The 19,592-nt window shown below is 38.1% G+C and overlaps 1 protein-coding gene across 1 annotated transcript in view; it reads right to left on the bottom strand.

Moving 5' to 3' along the window:
* Positions 1–19,592, bottom strand: part of FAM184B (family with sequence similarity 184 member B) — a 108,966-nt gene that overhangs the window by 40,022 nt on the left and 49,352 nt on the right. The window contains exons 4-6 of the mRNA XM_044680472.1: positions 17,005–17,132; positions 14,720–14,929; positions 737–847 (exon numbers count right to left, since the gene is read on the bottom strand). Coding sequence (XP_044536407.1) covers positions 737–847; positions 14,720–14,929; positions 17,005–17,132 — 449 coding nt within the window. The remainder of the gene's footprint in view (positions 1–736; positions 848–14,719; positions 14,930–17,004; positions 17,133–19,592) is intronic.

Raw genomic sequence — 19,592 nt, 5'->3', positions numbered from 1 at the left:
ATGCAAAAAGAACAAGAATCTTAAGTGAAATAATGTAAAGAAGTGGGAAACAAGAGGGGCCTAGAAGTGCTTGTATTTCAAATTATACTACCCTTTTGTGTAGGTATAACAGAATACAACATTCATTTTTAAACTTTATATGGGAAAAAGTTATAGAAGTTTCAAAGAGCCCCAGGTAAAATCTTTACCTTGAATCATAAGCAAGAATCCTTATTTTAAAACTCTATATTTAATGTAAAAATAGTCACAGAAATTTAGAATAGTTTTGTTTCATTCTTCTGTGACTCACAGCAGACTATTCTACCTCTAAATGTATTTGCTACAATGGATAAAAAAAGAGAGAACAATGCTTCAGAAATAAACAAATGATATTCAATATCCCTTTAATGCAGAGGCTGCTTAACCATTTTTGGGTCCAGGACGTCTCCTCAGAATGATAGTCTTGAATGTGTAAAATGGATAACAATAAAAAGGAAAGCAATTATGTTGAAATACAGTTATCAAAATATTTGAAAAAATAAGTTCCTTGACCCCAAATAAAGAAACCCTCCTTTTAATGGCTGGGGCTTGTTATTTAGTCACAACTCAAGTAAAAGAACCCAACTAACCAGAATAATGCATTAAACAGAAGTTATTTCCCTTTAGGAGCACACTCCCATATTCCTGTACCCACTGCAATTATTCCTTCAGCATATTCCAGTTAATGGAGGCTTTTTTCTTTTACTGGGGAGCTTACCTCAAGCAAAGAATCCTGAAGCTTCATATTCAAGGTTGCTTTCTCTTCTTCCAGTCGTTTTATTTCATTCTCAGATTTCTTCTTCATTTCTTCTAACTGTTTTTGAACCTCCTAAATAGGATTGAAATAATTCAGGCCAGAAGGTACAAAAACATGGCCCATCAGACACATTCCAAAGAGCATGACGAAGGTGACAGGAGCCCTGCTGTGATGCACCACTCTCAGGTACAGATATATAGATGATGCACAGTGATATAGGATCCTAGATGAAGAGCTAGAAGGGACCAATCTTAAAGTTATTTAACCCAACCTTCCCATTTTAGAGCTTAAAAAACTGAGGTCCAGAGTGAGGAACCAACTTCATCAATGTGACAATGAGAGTAAAGGTCAAAGAGCTTAGATCCTGTAACTCCAAGTCAACATTCCAATTCTGCATTCTTTCCATTGCACCTTGTGGACATCTAAAAAGGGCAGAGCCCCAGGGCCAAATTAGAAGTATTTGGTGATAGAATGGATGCTAACATCAGTTTTTTATCAAGATAAAACTGCTGGGATAATTAAAATAGGAGGTTCCAAGAGCCTGGGAAGTGTGGCTGGTGCCCCATGGTATTATAAAGAGCCCAAATAAAACAGATCACTTGTGTGGTGTCTGGAAAAGCTATAGTGTTGTGAGTATGGATGCTATGAGCTTAAGGGTGCCATGCCCTAATATTGCCTTTTTCATATGGCCTAATGGGGGACATTGGACAAAGTGTCTGGGTCTCCATTGCCAAGACAAGACTAAGCGTCAGTTAGAGGAGGGGTTGTTGCCTTGAATGTACCAACTCGAGAAAAGTCAAATAATTTTCAATAATTTTCAAATAAAATTCAGATAAATTCAGATCGCTCCAATCTGAGAATCATTTAGTAAGCATTAACTATGTCGTTGTGCTTGGTGCTGGGAATTCACAAAGACAAAAGGAAGAGTCCCTGCTTTCCATGAACTTATGCTCTACTGGTAGATTACAACATAGAAACAGAAAAGGAAATACAAGACCATTTGAGGAGGGAGAGAGCCCACCTTTGAAACATTCTTCCTCCTCATCTCCACCTCAAGGAAGTGCCCTCTGCTTTAAAATCAAAGATCAAGACTTCTTCATCACTTTTTAGGAAAGTTTTTCCTGATTCTTCCCCTACCCTCTGGCACTCTGCCAGTGCCTTCCCTCCCAAACACCCTTGTATCAACCTACATAGTATTTATTCTCTTTATATTTATTTTATGAAAGGCAGCACTACACAATGAATCTCAGAGAGCCAACCTTGAAGCCAGGAAGACCCTGGGTTAAAATCCTGTCTCTGATACACACTGGCCCATTAATCTCTCAATGTTTTGTGCAGCTTTCTAAAATTAGGAATTCCAGAACTGCCAACTCTTTTTGATGGAGTTTTCTTACCTAAGAGTTCCCAAAGCCAGCAAATTCACATGTCTAGTCTTTCATCCTATCTTATGTATGTATACATATACACAGGTATACGCACACATATATTTTTGTTTTCTCTAGAATGTAAACTTCACAAAAATGGGAAAAATTTCATTCTTTGCATTTGTATCTTCAGCACCTAGTACTTTGCCTGGAACAGTGTAGACAGGATGGATGGATGGATAACTGGTGGGAAGCAGGAAAAGCTTTAAAAATGGAGGTGTGGTCCCCAGAGCTGAACCTTGAAGGAAGCTTGTAAAAAGAGGCAAAGGTGAGGAAAGCGGGCTTTTCAGGCATGGAGGATAGAAGTAGATGGTGGAACACTGAGCTCAAGAAAGAGTAGATAGGCTGTTTGGGTTGGGAATTTGAAAGAATGAAGAGCTAAGAGATGGCTAGGAGCTGAAAAAAAAACCTGCAGCTTAGATAAGTTTTTTTAAGTATAGGAGAGAAAAACTGCTCTAAGTCACTAATTATCAAAGGAAAAGGATCTATTTGCACAAGGCATTTACAGCAATTCTCTTTGTAGTAACAAAGAATTGGAAACTGAGGTGATGCTCCTCAAACAGGGAATGGCTGAACCAGATGTGACATATGATTGTGATGGAAAACTATTACACTATAAGGCAGCATCAGTGAAGTATTGGCATGCCATGCAGAGCTGGCACCCAGGGAGCTGCTCTGTTCCCCTCTTCCCAGTGACCAAGGCCATTTTTTGCATGCCCTGCTCCTCTGTCTGGCCAATAAAGCCAGCACTTCCTCCCTCCGCTCTTTGGAGTAATGCAGGGCTGGGTCGGGGGGGGGGGGGTGGCGCTCAAAGGCAGCTTGAAATTACAGTCTGGATGCACAAACTTGAAAACCTTTGCCAACACTGCTATAAGGAATGGTAAGGAGGATAGTTTCAGAAAACATGGGAAGACTTATATGAACTGATGCAAGGTGAGCAGAACCAGAACATTATACATAGTAACAGTAATATTATAATGATGACCAACTGTGAAAGGCTTAGCTACTCTGATCAATACAATGATCCAAGACAATTACAAAGGACTCATGATGAAAAAATGCTATCTACTTTCAGAGAGAAAACTGATGAACTTGAAGTGAAAACTGAAGTATAAATTTTCACTTTATTTTTTTGGCTTTCTCTTTCAATATGGCTAATAAAGGAATGTGTTTTCACATGTATAATTATGACCTGACTTTATACTCAAGATGGAAAATAGAAAAATTGTTTGCCTATGAGTTAGAGCTGCTGACACATTAATAGCATGTTTTATATGCCTCTCCATTGATTATGGACTCTCTATCTATATTATAAAGTATATGTTTATCATTACTATCCAAGGAGGCTGCCTCTCCATGGATGATGGAGTCTCTATCTACATTATAAGCTATATATTTATCATTACTATCTAAGGAGGCTAAGCAATTTCTTATACGATAATAGTTTCAAGGAATATCCATAAAAAGAAAAAAGGTAGGTAGCACAGTGAATAGAGCAGCAGGCCTGGAGTTCAGAGTACCAAGGTTCAAACCTGACCTCAGACATTTCCTACCTATTTGACCTTGGATAAGTCACTTAATTCTGATTGCCTAGCCCCTGCTTCTCTTCTGTCTTAGAAATGATGCTAAAGATAAAAGGCAAGGGTTTAAAAAAATAAGCCAACTAACTCAACAAGATAGCTTCCATCATGACATCAGCTATTTGTAAACAAGAGGTAAATGGAACCAAAGAAGTAAAGAAACACAAGACTATCCTGCCATACAAAAAGCCACCACCCTCTCTTCACTGACAGGAATGGAGTTGTCATATCCATCAGGGAATGCTGTGAGTTTTCTAAAATGGCTCAAACCATTCTCACCCTACAATAACTTGACAACCTAACTAAGAGTCCTTAATAAATATGACACAAACTGGTGCCAATTTTACCGTAAGATAAATTGTGAAGAAACACCCCTACTGAGGGTGATAAGTCTCTTTGGTTATTTTCACTGGAGATAACCCAAGGGACCATGGAAGGATGAAGCCAATGGATGAAGTACTCTCAGAAGAGATATGATGAGGGGGTGAGTGGAGCACGTAAATGTAGGTTTGATGTAAGGAAAAACTTTATATTAAGTGAAGATGCTCTGAAGTAGGAAGAAGTAAGAAGTCTCTCCTCTTTGGGGGCTCTTCAAGAAGAGATCAGCAGGGGATTCTTTTACAGGACCACTGATATCTTTTACAACTCTGAGATTCTATGATTATGATTCATTCTATTTTACAATTTTGCTAATTATTGAGTGGTTGATTTTATTGTTGAGGTCCTATGAACCCCATTTTGATGTAGGGAAACTATCCTCGTAGCTTCTGGGCAAGCAATTTGTTTCTGTAGTCAGTGTGCTCAAACTGTGTGCCACAGTTAGTCAAGGTGGTTCAAAATAAACTTGTTACTGTTGAGGGAAGCTTCCCTTTCATGAGTCATGTAGGATCTTTAGATTAGGAGCTGAGCTAGAGCAGACACCATGGATAATTCAGGAGAATGAACATGTTCTATGGTAATATTAAAAAAAATGCCCAGGTTAAGCTAGTGGAATTAAAGAAATCAACAGGACATGCATCAACTGTCTCATGAAAAACAAAAAAGCAAGCAAACAACTAAAAATAAAAACAACCCAGCCCTTTCCCCCACTGGTTCTCAATTCCAATTTTTTTTACAGAAGCTTAGCCCAGAGGTCTGGGATCATGGGAATTAAATGGGTTTCTGAGGAAAAGGACAGTTCCAAACACTGTTTTCAAAACAGCAGCCTTAGCATCAAGAACGAAGGATTGTTGGGTCATTCTCACTATTTCTGTCTTAATGGCTAAATTGCCACAGCCTCAGTTTGGTGACTTCGATCACATAAAACGGGGGTTTGGGGTGAGGACATATGTGTGATAATATCAAGTGAGAGCTAATGAAGATAGGGACTGGACCTGTGATTTCACTGGTTATCAGGAACTCTTGAAAGAGAAAACTCCATCTACTAAAGCAGGTCAGTACATTCTGTGCCACTCAGGGTCTTGGAATTGTATAGAGCAGTGATGGGCAAACTTTTTAAAGAGGGGGCCAAAGGAAAGGAAATGCTCATCTGCCAGTCTGTTTCTATGGCAACTCTTTCAAATTTTCATTGTATTGTCTCTTACTCATTGTATTCGTCAGTTTAGGAATAATGTCACACTGCTGGATAGAACATTTCAGGGGGCCACATCTGGCCCACTGGCTGTAGTTTGCCCATCACTGGTCTAGAGCACTGACCTGTCATGTGACTTGCCCAGGGCCATTCACACAGCCAGTCTGTGTCAGAGGACTTGAAGCCATAGTTTTAAAGGACTTCGAGGATTGCTTTACCCACTTTCTATCCTCTACACCACTCTGCCTACCAATATTCCAGTTATTACTAAAAATAGCATTAGCAAATATTTATGTAGCACTTTTCAGATGCAAAATGTTTCACATCCATTGTATTATTTTTGCTTCATGAGAGCCATGTGGCCTTCTATCACTCTCTCCTCCTTCACCCGCCTTATCTAAAGAGAAAGTCATACTCCTTTACCAATGCTAATCCTTCTACCTGCAGAAGCAATTCCATTCCATTCTGTCTCTTCCAACAGTTTACCTCCTCTTTCATTCCCACCCTATCACTTATTTTCAATCTCTCTTAGCTCCTTCTCTACTGTCTACAAATTTGTCCATGTCTTCCTTACCCTCAAAATTGCCTCACTTAATTCTTCTATTCCTGATAACTATCATTTTATATCTCTTCAACCCTTTGTGGCTAAACTCCTTGAAAAGGTAGTGTACAAAGGGTGCCTCCCACTTTCTCTCTTCTCACTCGCTTTTTAACTTTTCACATATTGGTTTCCAATCTCATCATCCCACCAAAAATGCTCTCTTCAAAGTTGTTGTTATATAGTTGTTTCAGTTGTATCTGATTCTTTGTGATCCCATATGGAGTTTTCTTGGCAAAGATAATGGAGTAGTTTTCCATTTCCTTCCCCATTCTTCAAGGTTACCAGTGATCAATTAATTGCCAAATCTAATGATCTTTTCTCCTTGACCTCCTTTCAGCCTTTGACACTTTTGATTATCCTCTTCTTGATACTCTCATCTTTTTAAGTTTTGGGAATACCTCTCTCTACTGGTTTTCCTATCAGATCATTCCTTCTTAGTCTCCTTTTCTGGATCCTTATCCAAATCACACCCTTTAACACTAAATGTCTCATAGAGTTCTCTCCTGGGACTGTTTCTCTTCTGCCACTCTACTATTTCCCTTAATGATCTCATCCGCTCCCATGGATTTAATTACTTTCTCTACACTGAAAAAATCTTAAATCTTGCCCTATTCCAGTCTCTCCATTGACCTTCAATCTTGCATATTCAATTGACTTGAACTGAAAATCCAATTGACATCTTAAATTCAACATGTTTGAAGCTAGACTCATTATCTAAGCTTTTCTCTTGTCCTACCTTCCCTATTACTATCAAGGGCAGCATCATTCTCCTACTATATCAAGCTCAAAACCTAGGTGGGTCATCTTAGACTCGTCCCTACTTCTCATTTCCTCAAATCCAAGCTGCTGCCAAAACCTCATTTTTTTTAAAACTCTTACCTTCTGTCTTAGAATCAATACTGTGTACTGGTTCCAAGGCAGAAGAGTGGTAAGGACTAGGCAATGGAGATTAAGTGACTTGCCCAGGGTCACATAGCTGGGAAGTGTCTGAGGCCAGATTTGAACCTATGACCTCCCATCTCTAGGTCTGGCTCACAATCCACTGAGCTACCAGATGCCCCCCAAAATGTCTTAATTTCACCTATGTAACATCCCTCAAATATCCTCCTTTCTCTCTTTTACATAGCCACCACTCTGGTGCAGGCATTCATCATCTCATACCAGGACTATTGTAATAGCTTACTTGTAGGACTGTCTTCCTCAAGTCTCTCCTCACTCCAGTCCATCCTCTATTTGGATACCAAAAATGGTTTTCCCAATGCACAAGTCCATATCATCCTTCTATTCAATAAACTCCAGTGGCTCCTTATTGCCTCCAGGCTCAAATACAAAAAAAAAAAAATTCTGTTTGGCATTTTTTTTTGTTGGGCATTTAAAACCCTTCATAATCTAGCTCCTTCCTCCTTTCCAGTCTTCTTCCTCCTTACTCCCCACCATGAATTCTTTGATCCAATAACACTGACTTCTTTTCTGCTCCATGAACAATATACACCATCTCTTGGTTTCAAACATTTTCTCTGGCTATTTCCCATACCTGGAATGCTCTCCTTCCTCTACTCCACCTACTTGTTTCCTTGGCCTCTCTTAAGTCCCAACAAAAATCCCATCTTTCATGGGAAGCAAGCCTTTTACAAGCCTTCATAATTCTAGGGTCTTCCCTCTTTTAATTATTTCCTATTTATCTCATATATAGCACTGTATATATTTATTTGGTTATTAGATTAGATTGTGAACTCCTTAAGGGCAGGAACTATCATTTGCCTCTTTTCACATCCCTGGTGCTTGGTACAGTGACTGGCACACACACAGTAGGTGCTTAATAAGTATTTACTTAATATTACATAAGGAAACTAAGATTCGAAGACAACAAATGGATTATTCAAAAATCACACTAGAGATTTCAGCTTAGTAAATGGTAGAGCTAGGTCTTCAGTATTGGTCTTTGGACTCTTAAGTCCAAATAATAACAATAAGTTCCTAAAAAGCATCAAAAGATTTCTGGAAAACTTGATAACTTGTTTTCCGAAGGCATTCCCATACAATCCATTTGTTCCAAATATGAGATGACCTAGGCATAACGGATAAAACAATCAACTTGGCATCAAGGGACCTCATTTTGAATATAGCATCTGATACTTACTAGCTGTGTGATCCTGGGTAGGTTACTTTAGGACCCAAGTTTAAGTTTTCTAACACCATAAAGCTGCTGAATCAACTTTTTTTTTCTACAGAATGGCGATAATAATAGCACTTACCTCTGAGGCTCAAATGAAATGTACAATGTTTCCATAAAGTATTTTAGAAATGTTTCCTATTATTCTTAGGTAACTCTTAGGAATAAGTCTTTGTGGGGGGGAGAGAGTAAGAACATGAATCATGTAACTATGGAAAATTTTTTTTTCTAAAAAAGAAAATAAAAAAGTCTTTAATATTTTGAATTTTTACCCCATAGTTTATTTTCTCTTGAAAAGTAAGTTTTCTTGAACCAAAAATTCACTTTGCATATAGTTATAGATTCTCACAAACTCTGCTCAAATGTATTCATTGTGAGTGACAAAGATAAATTAAAAATCATTCTAAGAAAAGATCAGTATTCTTAGAAAATGACTATTTCTATTTTTACTTTCTGTATCAGGCTTCCTCTGATACCCAGAATCAATCACAGGAACAGACTCTGGCAGTTGCCTTATGGGGAAAAACTCAAAATTAAATTCTCCAGGAGTGGGAAAAAAAAAGTTGATTCAGCAGCTTTATGGTGTTAGAAAACTTAAACTTGGGTCCTAAAGTATCTGGCAAGAATTTGGAATTCCCTCAAGCCATTTGCCCTGGGAGCTCATTAGCCTATCATGTACATTCCCTCTCCTGTTAACTGACTGTCAGTAAACAAATAGTTCTAGGTTGACTCAACAGCTTTAAAAGAAAGTGTCTCATTATCCAACTCAGCTTAAAATGATCCTGAAGATTTTGAGAAAAAAGCTTCAAAATCTGCTCAGTCTAGCTGAAGAGTAAGAGAGACAAGGACAGAAGGAAATCTAAACAGACAAGGAACATCAATGTCAAAATATGAAACACAGTGCTGTAGGACTGGGAAAGACATCGATGGGCTACTGAGTCCATTCCCTAAATCTGTGTTGGTGAACCTATAGCCATTTCCATGTGTGCCTGAAGACATTTTTCGCATCACCCACCCCTCTGCCCAGCAGCCCAATGGCAGCGCTTCTTCTTTCCCCTGTCTGGGGTAAGGTGGGGGGCTCATGTGCAGCATGAGAATTGCAGTTTGGGTACTTGGTCTCTAAAAAGTTTGCCATCACTGCCCTAAATTCATAGGCTATAAGAACAAGAAGAAACCTTATTGGTTCCAAAACTTAGTAGACTTGTGATCCTGGTTAAGTCAAATAACCTCTCTGAGCCTGTTTTCTCATATACAAAATGGAAATACTGATACTTGCAATTCCTACCTCCTAAAGCTGTTGAAGATCCAAAAACAAAGTGCTACAAACTGAATTATTATTAAACGCAAAAAGGAGAGAATGAGAGGGAAATAGGAGAATCCAGGATATTTTCTAAGACATTAGAGTTGGATAGGACCTTAGAGGTCATCTAATCCAACCTCATCCACCTCTCATTTGAAAGAAGAGCCCGGATCCTAGGGATAAGAAAGGATTTGCCCCCAAATAGCATATTGATGATTTGTATCACTTATATAGCACATATAAAGCCTTGCCTTCAATAATAATTATTTGTATTTTTTTTTTACTTCTCCAACTAAACTGCAATCTACCCTACCTCCCAGTATTTTTTGGAGCACCCATTATAGTGTCTTGAACATGGTAGTATTCAATTAATACCAACTGAATGAATGAATGAATGTTCTAGAATTAGAAACAGAAGCCCGATCTCCTAATTCCCTGACTAGCTCTCTTTTCAATCCCCTACTCTGCTTCACATTTGTCTGTTCCCTACTTAAACAAAAGAATTAGAATGTGTATTCAAAGCTAAAAGTTACCACCCACCACAAAACCTAAAAATTTATGGTCAGAATACAGTGTCACATTAAAATCAGATGACCAAGAGGGACCATTTGATACTTAAGGGTGATCATTATATTAAAAATATAATTGTGCAACTCTGCCTCACTTAAATCCAATTCACATGCAAGTCAAAACATCACACCCTGTGATGTCATTGGTCCCCTTCAGAAACAAAAGATGAACAATATTAGAAATTACATTAGATTAGGAGTTAGGAGAATCATTTTCTAATTCTGCCTCTGTTGCTAACTCCCTGTCTGATCATGGGCAAATTTTTGTTTTCTAATTTTATGATCTGTAAAATGAGATGACCTCTATGGTCTAAGGCAGTGATTCCCAAATTTTTTTGGCCTACCGCCCCCTTTCCAGAAAAAATATTACTTAGCCCCCTGGAAATTAATTTTTTAAACATTTTAATAGCAATTAATAGGAAAGATAAATGCACCTGTGGCCATCACTGCTCTCCTGGATTGCTGCAGCACCCACCAGGGGGCGGTGGTGCCCACTTTTGGAATCACTGGTCTAAGATAATGGCTTCTGTCCTAGCATCCAATTATTACTATAATTGACTGTAGATATAGAAAGCATAGGCAACTGCATCTCATCTTATCCCAGATACAGTCTGAACATTGATCTTTTAAAAACTAAATCCCTAATGAAACTTGAATTCCAACCAATTAAGGAATGTCTCACTAAATTTTGTGGTCTTCGATTTGAACATTAATACAACTGTGTCCCCTTAATCAGGCCACTTAAATCTCTCTAGGCTTAAGTTTCTTTATCTGTAAACTGAAGAGACTGGACTAGATGATCTCTGAGATCTGTTCACTCTAAAATGTGTGATCCCAAGGGGTAGAATGATAGGAAGCTATTGTATATTTTACATGGTCCTTAAGTGGAAGGGTCTCAGGCACTGGTTCCAAAGAATGTAACTGGTTGTTCCCTAAAGTATATACATGTCAAGTCTGAATATGCAAATGAATAGTTAACTTTAGCATTATATAAACTGTGTGGAATAGTGGTAAAGGCACTGGATTTGGAGTTACAGGACTTGGTTACTTCCCTTCCTTCCCACCTACCCCACCTTTGAGCTTCAATATCCTTATGTGTAAAACAACAATGATTTCCAAAAGTCCCCAACAGCTCTACATCCTAGGATCATACAAATGGGCTCCATTCTCTCTTTTAGGGCTAGGTAGAATTCTCCACTCTAGAACAAAGAATGAAAATAATATTCCTTGAGTCCAACTATCCTACCTTCTTTCGCCCAATGGTGAATCTTCTCAGGCTCCACTGAAAGGATGCACAAGGGTGCCCAGGCAAGCCTGTCTGCCCCCAAACTCAAGGTGAGAAGGAGATAATGCCTACCTGACTACACAGAGGAGAATGGAGACCATTTTGAATGGACAAATGTGAGCTTTCGGGGAATATCAAAGTTTTATCTTCCCTGAATCTATGTGCCTCATTTCAAATTCCAAGCTAAAGCCACTTGGGAAATAAAACCTCTTCAAAATACAGAAATGAGCAGGAAAAATGAAGGAGCAAAGATTATTTCTACGTGATTCATTTCTTGAACTGGTAGCATTCGAGGGATGAAAGTTTAAGTGAGATTTATACACTCAGCATCTTCTGGAGCAGGCAGTTACCAGGGCAACCTGTTGGCTCCAGGAGACAGGCGTCTGGCTCACTGATTGCTATTAGGTATGGAGATGATTGCCAGTGCATTAGGTCATTCCCTTTAGTCTGGTTCATAGAACTGGTCAGTCACAGCATAGGGGAAGTGGAGGCCACATGGGAAAAGCCCAAGTACAGGATGGCTTTATTCCACAGATTGGATGAAGGCCAAAGGCAGGTCAGACCACATTCCTCTTTGCAAAGTTAGGCATAGTGTACCTCAGTGAAAAGCTTATAGAGAGGTGTTGCCTTTGGTCTCTGACACCTGAGATCATAAAAGTTCTTTGTATAATAGCTAAACAAACCATTTCATCTATTTTAAATAACAATACTAATTTTAAATAATAATAACAAGGATAACTCACATTTATATATGAGTCCTAAACACGAATCAGTTTCTTTATTAGAGAGGGAGAGAATATTGGTACTTTTTACTTGATAAAGTAATAAAAATTAGAGACAAGGTCCTAGGTTCAAACCTGGCCTCAGCCACTTCCCAGCTGTGTGACCCTGGGCAAGTCACTTGACCCCCATTGCCCACTCTTACCAATCTTCCACCTATGAGACAATACACCGAAGTACAAGGGTTTAAAAAAAAATTAAAAAAAAATTAGAGACAATAATGTATATAAAGCATTTTTAGACTTCAAAGTGCCATGTAACTGAGTGAAAGCTATTAGTAGTATTGGAGCAGACCTCTGGATTTCTCCTATTCGGGGAGCAGATCTGATGGGCAACTTTGACTCCCAGTCCAGATCAGTATCCTCAGTCTTAACAATTACCTGGGCTTTAAGAGCTTAATTACCTTGCCTAGGCTCACACAGTCAATACGTGGGAGAGGCAGGATTTGAAACCAGTTTTTGATGACTCTGAAGTCAGTTGCTACACATTAAGCCAATATATCTCTCCTTAGTAGTATTATTAATCTTTAAAGCATTTTCACGTACATCACATCATTTACTTCGTATAACAACTCAGCAAAATGTGAGGCACACATTTTGATTCCCATTTTATAGACTGGAAAGCAAAGATCCAGAGCTTGTAATACATAAGAGTGTGTGTGTGAATAGAAATAGCTTTGACTCCCCGCCTCTTTCTTGCCAACAATCATCAATTCTGTCTCTTCATTATTTCTTGAATCCCCCTCTCTGTGTGTATGGATATTATGTCTACTAGAGTTTGAATTATATTTGAACTCGTCTTCCCAACTGATCTACTATGCCACCCAGCTGCCTCAATTCTAAATTAATAATATATCACATAATGTTATATAATATTACTACTATACATTCTATCTTTAATATATAATAATATTTAAATCAATATATTTAGTAAATTATTTAATATAGTTAATATAATAAATAATATTTAATAGCATATCACATTAGTTGTATACATTAGGCATATTAGTACATACTACATAAAATATATTAACTATGTTATATAACATCATGTGATATATTATCAATAGCTATCATTGGAGCAGCTAGGTAGAACCTGGAGTCAAAAGATAGAGCCTGGAGTCAAGAAGACCTGAGTTCAAATCTAACCTTAGATACTTATTAGCTATGTGACCCTGGGCAAGCCACTTATCCCTTATTTGTTCCTTCATTTGTAAAATGAGAAAAATAATAGCATCTACCTGGCAGGGTTGTTGTGAGGATCAAATGAGATAACAACCATAAAGTGCTTAGCATGGAGCCTGGCATGTAGAAGGGCTAGAAAAATAATAACTATATTTATTGGATATTAGCATTGAGACTGGAGTCAGAAAGATGTGAATTCACATTCAGTTTCAGACTTTTGCAAGTTGTGTGACTCTGGGCAAGTCATTTAACCTTTGCTTATCAAATGGGGATAATAACAGCATCCACCTTCTAGGAACGTTATGAAAACTAAATGAGGTAATAATTGTAAAGCACTTGGCACAGTGCCTGGCACATAGTGAGTGCTATATAAATGTTAGCTGTTAATATAATTATACACAATATAGATGTATGGACATAGGTACATGTGAGTATACATGTATAGATATATGCACACATTCCACAAAGATGCTCTGAGATCTTAAGGTTAGGTTTTTTTTTTTAAACCTTTAACTTCTGTGTATTGACTCATAGGTGGAAGAGTGGTAAGGGTGGGCAATGGGGGTCAAGTGACTTGCCCAGGGTCACACAGCTGGGAAGTGTCTGAGGTCAGATTTGAACCCAGGACCTCCCATTTCTAGGCCTGACTCTCAATCCACTGAGCTACCCAGCTGCCCTGCTCTGAGATCTTAAGGAAATTCATTCCCATTTCTGGATCTTACTTTTCTAATCTGTGAAATGGAGATAAAAAGTCTGCAAATGAGAAGATGCATATAAAAGTGCTTCAAAAGTCATAAAGCTACTAACCAGAGGCTGCATGGCATAATCCAAAAGAAGAATATGGAACATTAATTAGTTTGATTATACAGCCATGCAGACTTATAATAAAGCCTGCCAACATATATGAAACATGTATTTATATGTGTAAATAGATGATAGTCAAGCTTGTTGGCTTTTCTTTTCTTTTTTTTTTAATCCTTACCTTCCATTTTAGAATCAATACTAAGTGACTTGCCTAGGAGAGCTAGTCTAGACAGAGCTAGGAAATATCTCACACCAGATTAGAACCCAGGACCTCTCATCTCTAGGCTTGGCTCTTGCTTCACTGAGCCACCTAGCTGTTGCTTTGCTAGTTTTTTTTAACTCAGAAAAATATACGATCAAGTTCTTTGGGAAAAGATGTACTTCAGACACCTCTGAAGTTTCTGAGTTAGCCAACAGACATTTGTTAAATACTTTCCAATGCTAGGAGCTATGCTAAATACTGGGGATATAAAGACAGGCAAAAGTCAGTCACTATTCTCTAGTTTACAACCTAACAGGGGAGACAAAAAAGCAAACAATTGTGTACAAATACGATGGAGACAGGGTAAACTGGAAATGATGGGCAAAGGGAAACACCTCCAGGATAGGCTGTCCTGTGTTAAAAATTAAAAACAAGACAGAATCTCTGTCTGTCACTGGAAAGAAAGTCTCACCTTTTGTAGCTTCTTTCTTTCTGCTTCCTTGGATGACTGAGTTGATTTGATTTCTAAGCTGTGCTTCTTCACCAGGTCTTCCAGTCCCTTTACCAGCTGTTCTTTGAGATGTGTTTTCACTTCTTCTGTCTGATGCTTGATTTTTTGGAGCTCTACTGCATGTTTTTGCTTCATATATTCTCTCTCAAAAACAGCACCAACTTCCTTGGTCTATACATATATATTTTATGTGTATAAGCAAAGATATTATATATATATATGTGCATACATATATGTGTATACATGAAATGTGTACGTGGTGAGGAAAAGAAAGAAAGAAAGAAAGAAAGAAAGAAAGAAAGAAAGAAAGAAAGAAAGAAAGAAAGAAAGAAAGAAAGAAAGAAAGAAAGGAAGGAAGAAGGAAAGGAAGGAAGGAAGAAAGAAGGATGGTAGGAAGAAAGAAGGAAGGAAGGAAGGGACGGAGGGAGGGAGGGAAGGAGGAAGGAAGGAATACTATATTCACATTATATTGGCATCTCTAACTCCTTTGTCTACCTTAATATAAAACCACACAGCCCCTAACATCTACAAACCATCTCAGGGTTAGGCTATTGTCTTGATAGAGCCAGCCTTTTGGGAATAGCTACATATTTGTCTTTGAAAAGACAAAGACAAGGATACAGCAAGCAATATTTGGGAAGAGCAGAACAGCCATATCTTCTTACATCTTCTTTATATTAGTATGCCTGTGTGATTTGTATATTATTCAATATCCCTGCAGCTAGACAAATTGAGTGTAAGGCACTATCTCTGTTTCTGAGTCCAATACAACTGGAATATTTGGTTTTCCCTTGATTTCTCTACATATTGGAATCCTTTTCCTCTTTTGATGCCCTGCTTTCTCCCATATAAACTTCTTAGATCCCCCTAACCAGAACTCTATCTCCTTTTCTTTAAATTTTCAGGACACTTTGTTCAACCTTCTTCTATTATTTAGTATATTCAAATTGAATTATAATAATGTCTTATTCCTTCCTTACTAAACTGACATCCTTAAGATGTCTTATTTATCTTTTTTTTTAAACCTTTACCTTCTGTCTTAGTATCACAGAAGAGCCCTTGCTGCTCTTTTGAAATTTGGCAATTGGAGTTAAGTGACTTCCCAGGATCATACAGCTAGGGTGTGTCTGAGGTCAAATTTGAACTCAGGTCCTCCCAACTCAAAGCCTGACATGGTATCCACTGTGTCATCTAGCTGCCCCAGTGTCTTATTTATCTTTTGAGTTCCATTATTACCTGATACAAGGTCTTACATTCTATAAGTGCTTAATAAATGTTTATTAAATTGAATTACTTGGGACATGTACCAGGATATTTTGTAATATATTGGATTCTGTGTAAGATTTGTGTCTTGAAACAGCTGCTAAAATGATATTCCTAAGGCAGAAGTCATACAGCTTCTCTGCTGAAACATTCAGTGGTTCCCTAATGACCTTAGAATAAAATACAAACCACCTCACCTGGCTCTCTAAAGCTCTCCACAAATTGCTTGCAACTCAGCTTTCCAGACTTATTTCATATTATTTTCCTATGGTTACTCTATATTCCAGCCAAATAGGTGACTAGATATCACAGTGGATATAACATTCAGACACTTCCTAGCTGTGTGACCCTGAGCAAGTCATTTCACCTCTGACCGCTTGAGTTTCCTCAACTGTAAAATGGGATAATAATAGCATCTATATTCCAAGTTGTTGTGAAGATCAAGTGAATTAAATGTGCAAAGTGTTTAGCATAGTGCCTGTCATGTAGCAGATGCTTAATAATTTTTTTTCCTTTCCACCAGGACTATAATTTTCCAAACTTACTATTCCATCTCCCATCTATGTGTCTGTACTGGCTGACTCCCATTTTTTGAATGTACACATTCTCCTTAACTCTACTTACCTCCACCCCTCAGAACAGTCATTTCTAGGTTTGGTCCAGGTGCCCACCTCATGTGCAAGGTCTTCCCCAGTACCTCCATTTATTTATATTCTCTTATTCCTTCTATGTCCTGGTATTTCCTTGTATATGGGCTCTCCCAGGAGAATGTAAATTCCTTGAGAAGGGAACTATTTGTTCTCTTCTCAATACCTAGCACATGCCTAGCACAAGAAGAGTTTAGTAAATATTACTGTTGAATTGAAATGACTCTTACAACTGTTCTAATTCAGTTGAAAGAACTCCAAGTCTGAGACTGATTTTTTCCACACTTATAAGTCCAAGGCAAAGCCCTGCACTCAAACTTGAGTGGGATACTCTACCTGGGCATCTTCAAACCTTTTGGCACATGTGCATTCTGGGATGGACAGCTGTTCTTGCTGAAGACAAAAGTTGGGAACTTTGAAGACATCTGCCTCATTCTGGGAGCTGAGTAAAGTCTTCATCTCATCTGTAAATGCAGAAGAAGTTCCTTAGTTTTAGTCTCACATCAAGTCCTCCACGATCTGGCCCTAATCTATCTTTCCAACTTCATTCTACCCCATCACAGTCTTATGCTCCAGTCAGTCTTGGCTGCTCTGTTCACTGTCTATCAAACAAACCACATTTACACTCACCTCTTTACTTCTCTTCATGCAATTCCTTCCATAACCAATTGCCTCCCCAACCCCACAAAGTTGTCTCCATGTATCTAAATTGTACCTGTCCTGATAGGTTCAGTTCAAAGCACCACTCCACGATGGTCCCTTCTTTGAGCACTCTGGCCCATAGCAATCTTGACCTCAGAACTCTTCTACCACCTTCTGTTTCTACCACTCATTCGGTACTACCTCATATTGTTGCTTCTCTATGAGTATTTAAGTCTTGTCTCCCTGAGAATATATAAACTCCTTTTAACTAAGGACCCTATCTTATTCCTCTTTTTTTCCTCCCATAGGGTCTGGTGCTTAGTAGGCATTTTAATTCCTATAAATAATGCCACTATCTTGACCTCAGCATCTCGTCTGTTCTTGGGTATATTTCCAGTTCCATGAGCCCATCTTCCTGGATATACTTTCAGGCTTGAGCTCATTTTGCAATAGCAGACAGAAGCAAAGCCCAATTTTTTATTGTGTTTCCCCTATCTAACTAGGATAGCATCTAAGAACAATTTGGAATGAAAGAAGTTTATTATTGATTTCCCACCTATTAGCATTCTCCCTCACACGAACACCATATAATTCCTCTCTCAACATAATTGTTCAGTATCCCTAGAACACTTCCAGTCTACACAGAGACCTCCATTGTCACCCCCTTTAAACCAGTACTGGAAAGCATCCTCCCATTCTTTCTGAACCTTATCAACTAAATTTCCTTTTTACCAAATTCATCACCATCATGCCACATTTGGGGGCATTGATCCATTCAGTAGGTATGTGGGTAGTCACCCCTCTGAATTACATTTTTTTTGGTCAAACCAATTCCTGAAAAAATTTGGTCTAGCTCCCAAATGCCTTGGCCTTATTCAGACACTATGGTAGGTAGGAATAAAGGACTTCCAATTAGAACTTACTTGACGAAGTGGAGAGGGAGAAACAAGTTTCAGTGATGTCTATTGTTATTCTCAGGTGTTTAGGAAACTAAGACTGACTGACACCTGAATCTTCCAAGAGTCTTCTTTTTGCATGGTGGTGACAGAGGAAGAATGTCGATTGGCTAGCATCCCTTATCAATATTTCAAGTTAGTCAGCACAGAGTAGAAACCAAATAAAACCATCCCTTCCTGGCATGACTGACAGCTCAGTCAGTAAAATGTTTAGTTAATTGGTGGAAGAGAGAAGAGGGTATGATCTCTTTGTGTAACCTTTAACAATCTCTAGATCCCCAAGTCTGAGATTTTTCCTTTAGCTTTATTTATAGGACTTCCTTTTATAGGATTTCTTTGAACTGTATTTATAGGGCTTCTAATAAGTGTTTTTTTAAGTTGCAGGCCCAATTCATTAATCTCTGCCTTCCCTAATTTGTTAATATATGCACTCAGCGATATAAATTTTCCCCTTAGAACTGCTTTGGCTGCATCCCATAGGTTTGGGTAAGATGTCTCATCATTGTCATTGTCTTCAATGAAATTATTTTTTCTATGATTTGTTCTTTCGCTAAATTATTTTGGGGAATCATATTATTTAATTTTCAATTAGTTTTTGGTTTGCTCTCCATGTATTCTTACTAATAACTATTTTTATTGCATTATGATCTGATAAGGTTGCATTTATTATTTCTGCTTTTTTGCATGTTTGCCATGTTTCTGTGCCCTATTACATGATCTATCTTTGTGAATGTTCCATGTGCTGCTGAAAAGAAGGTGTATTCCTTTTTGTCCCTATTAATTTTTCTCCACATAACTGTTAACTCTAATTTTTCTAGGATTTCATTCACCTCTCTTATCTCTTTCTTATTTATTTTTTGGCTTGATTTATCTAGATCTGATAGGGGAAGGTTGAGGTCCCCCACTAGTATGGTTTTGCTATCTATTTCATCCTTGAGCTCCACTAGCTTCTCCTTTAGAAATTTGGATGCTATACCATTTGGTGCATACATGTTGAGTACTGATATTTCTTTATTGTTTATACTGCCTTTTATCAGGATGTAATTACCTTCCCTGTCTCTTTTAACCAGATCTATTTTTACTTTGGCTCTGTCAGAGATCATAATGGCAACCAGCTTCTAATAAGTGACAATGATAGTTACCCCTCTGAATTACATTTTGTGGTCAGACAAACTAGTTTCTGAAAAAATCTGGTATAGTTCCCAAATGCCTTAGCTTTGTTCAAGCACAATATTAGATGAAAATAGGTTGAAAGATAATCAGAGTTGGGGACATAAAGGAGTGGAAATGGTGGAAGAGAGGAGGATTTTTTAAAAAAGAGTAAAT

The sequence above is a fragment of the Gracilinanus agilis genome, chromosome 6, assembly GCF_016433145.1.
Source record: "Gracilinanus agilis isolate LMUSP501 chromosome 6, AgileGrace, whole genome shotgun sequence".
Classification (NCBI taxonomy): domain Eukaryota; kingdom Metazoa; phylum Chordata; class Mammalia; order Didelphimorphia; family Didelphidae; genus Gracilinanus; species Gracilinanus agilis.
This window is presented reverse-complemented; position numbering and strand designations above follow the sequence as displayed.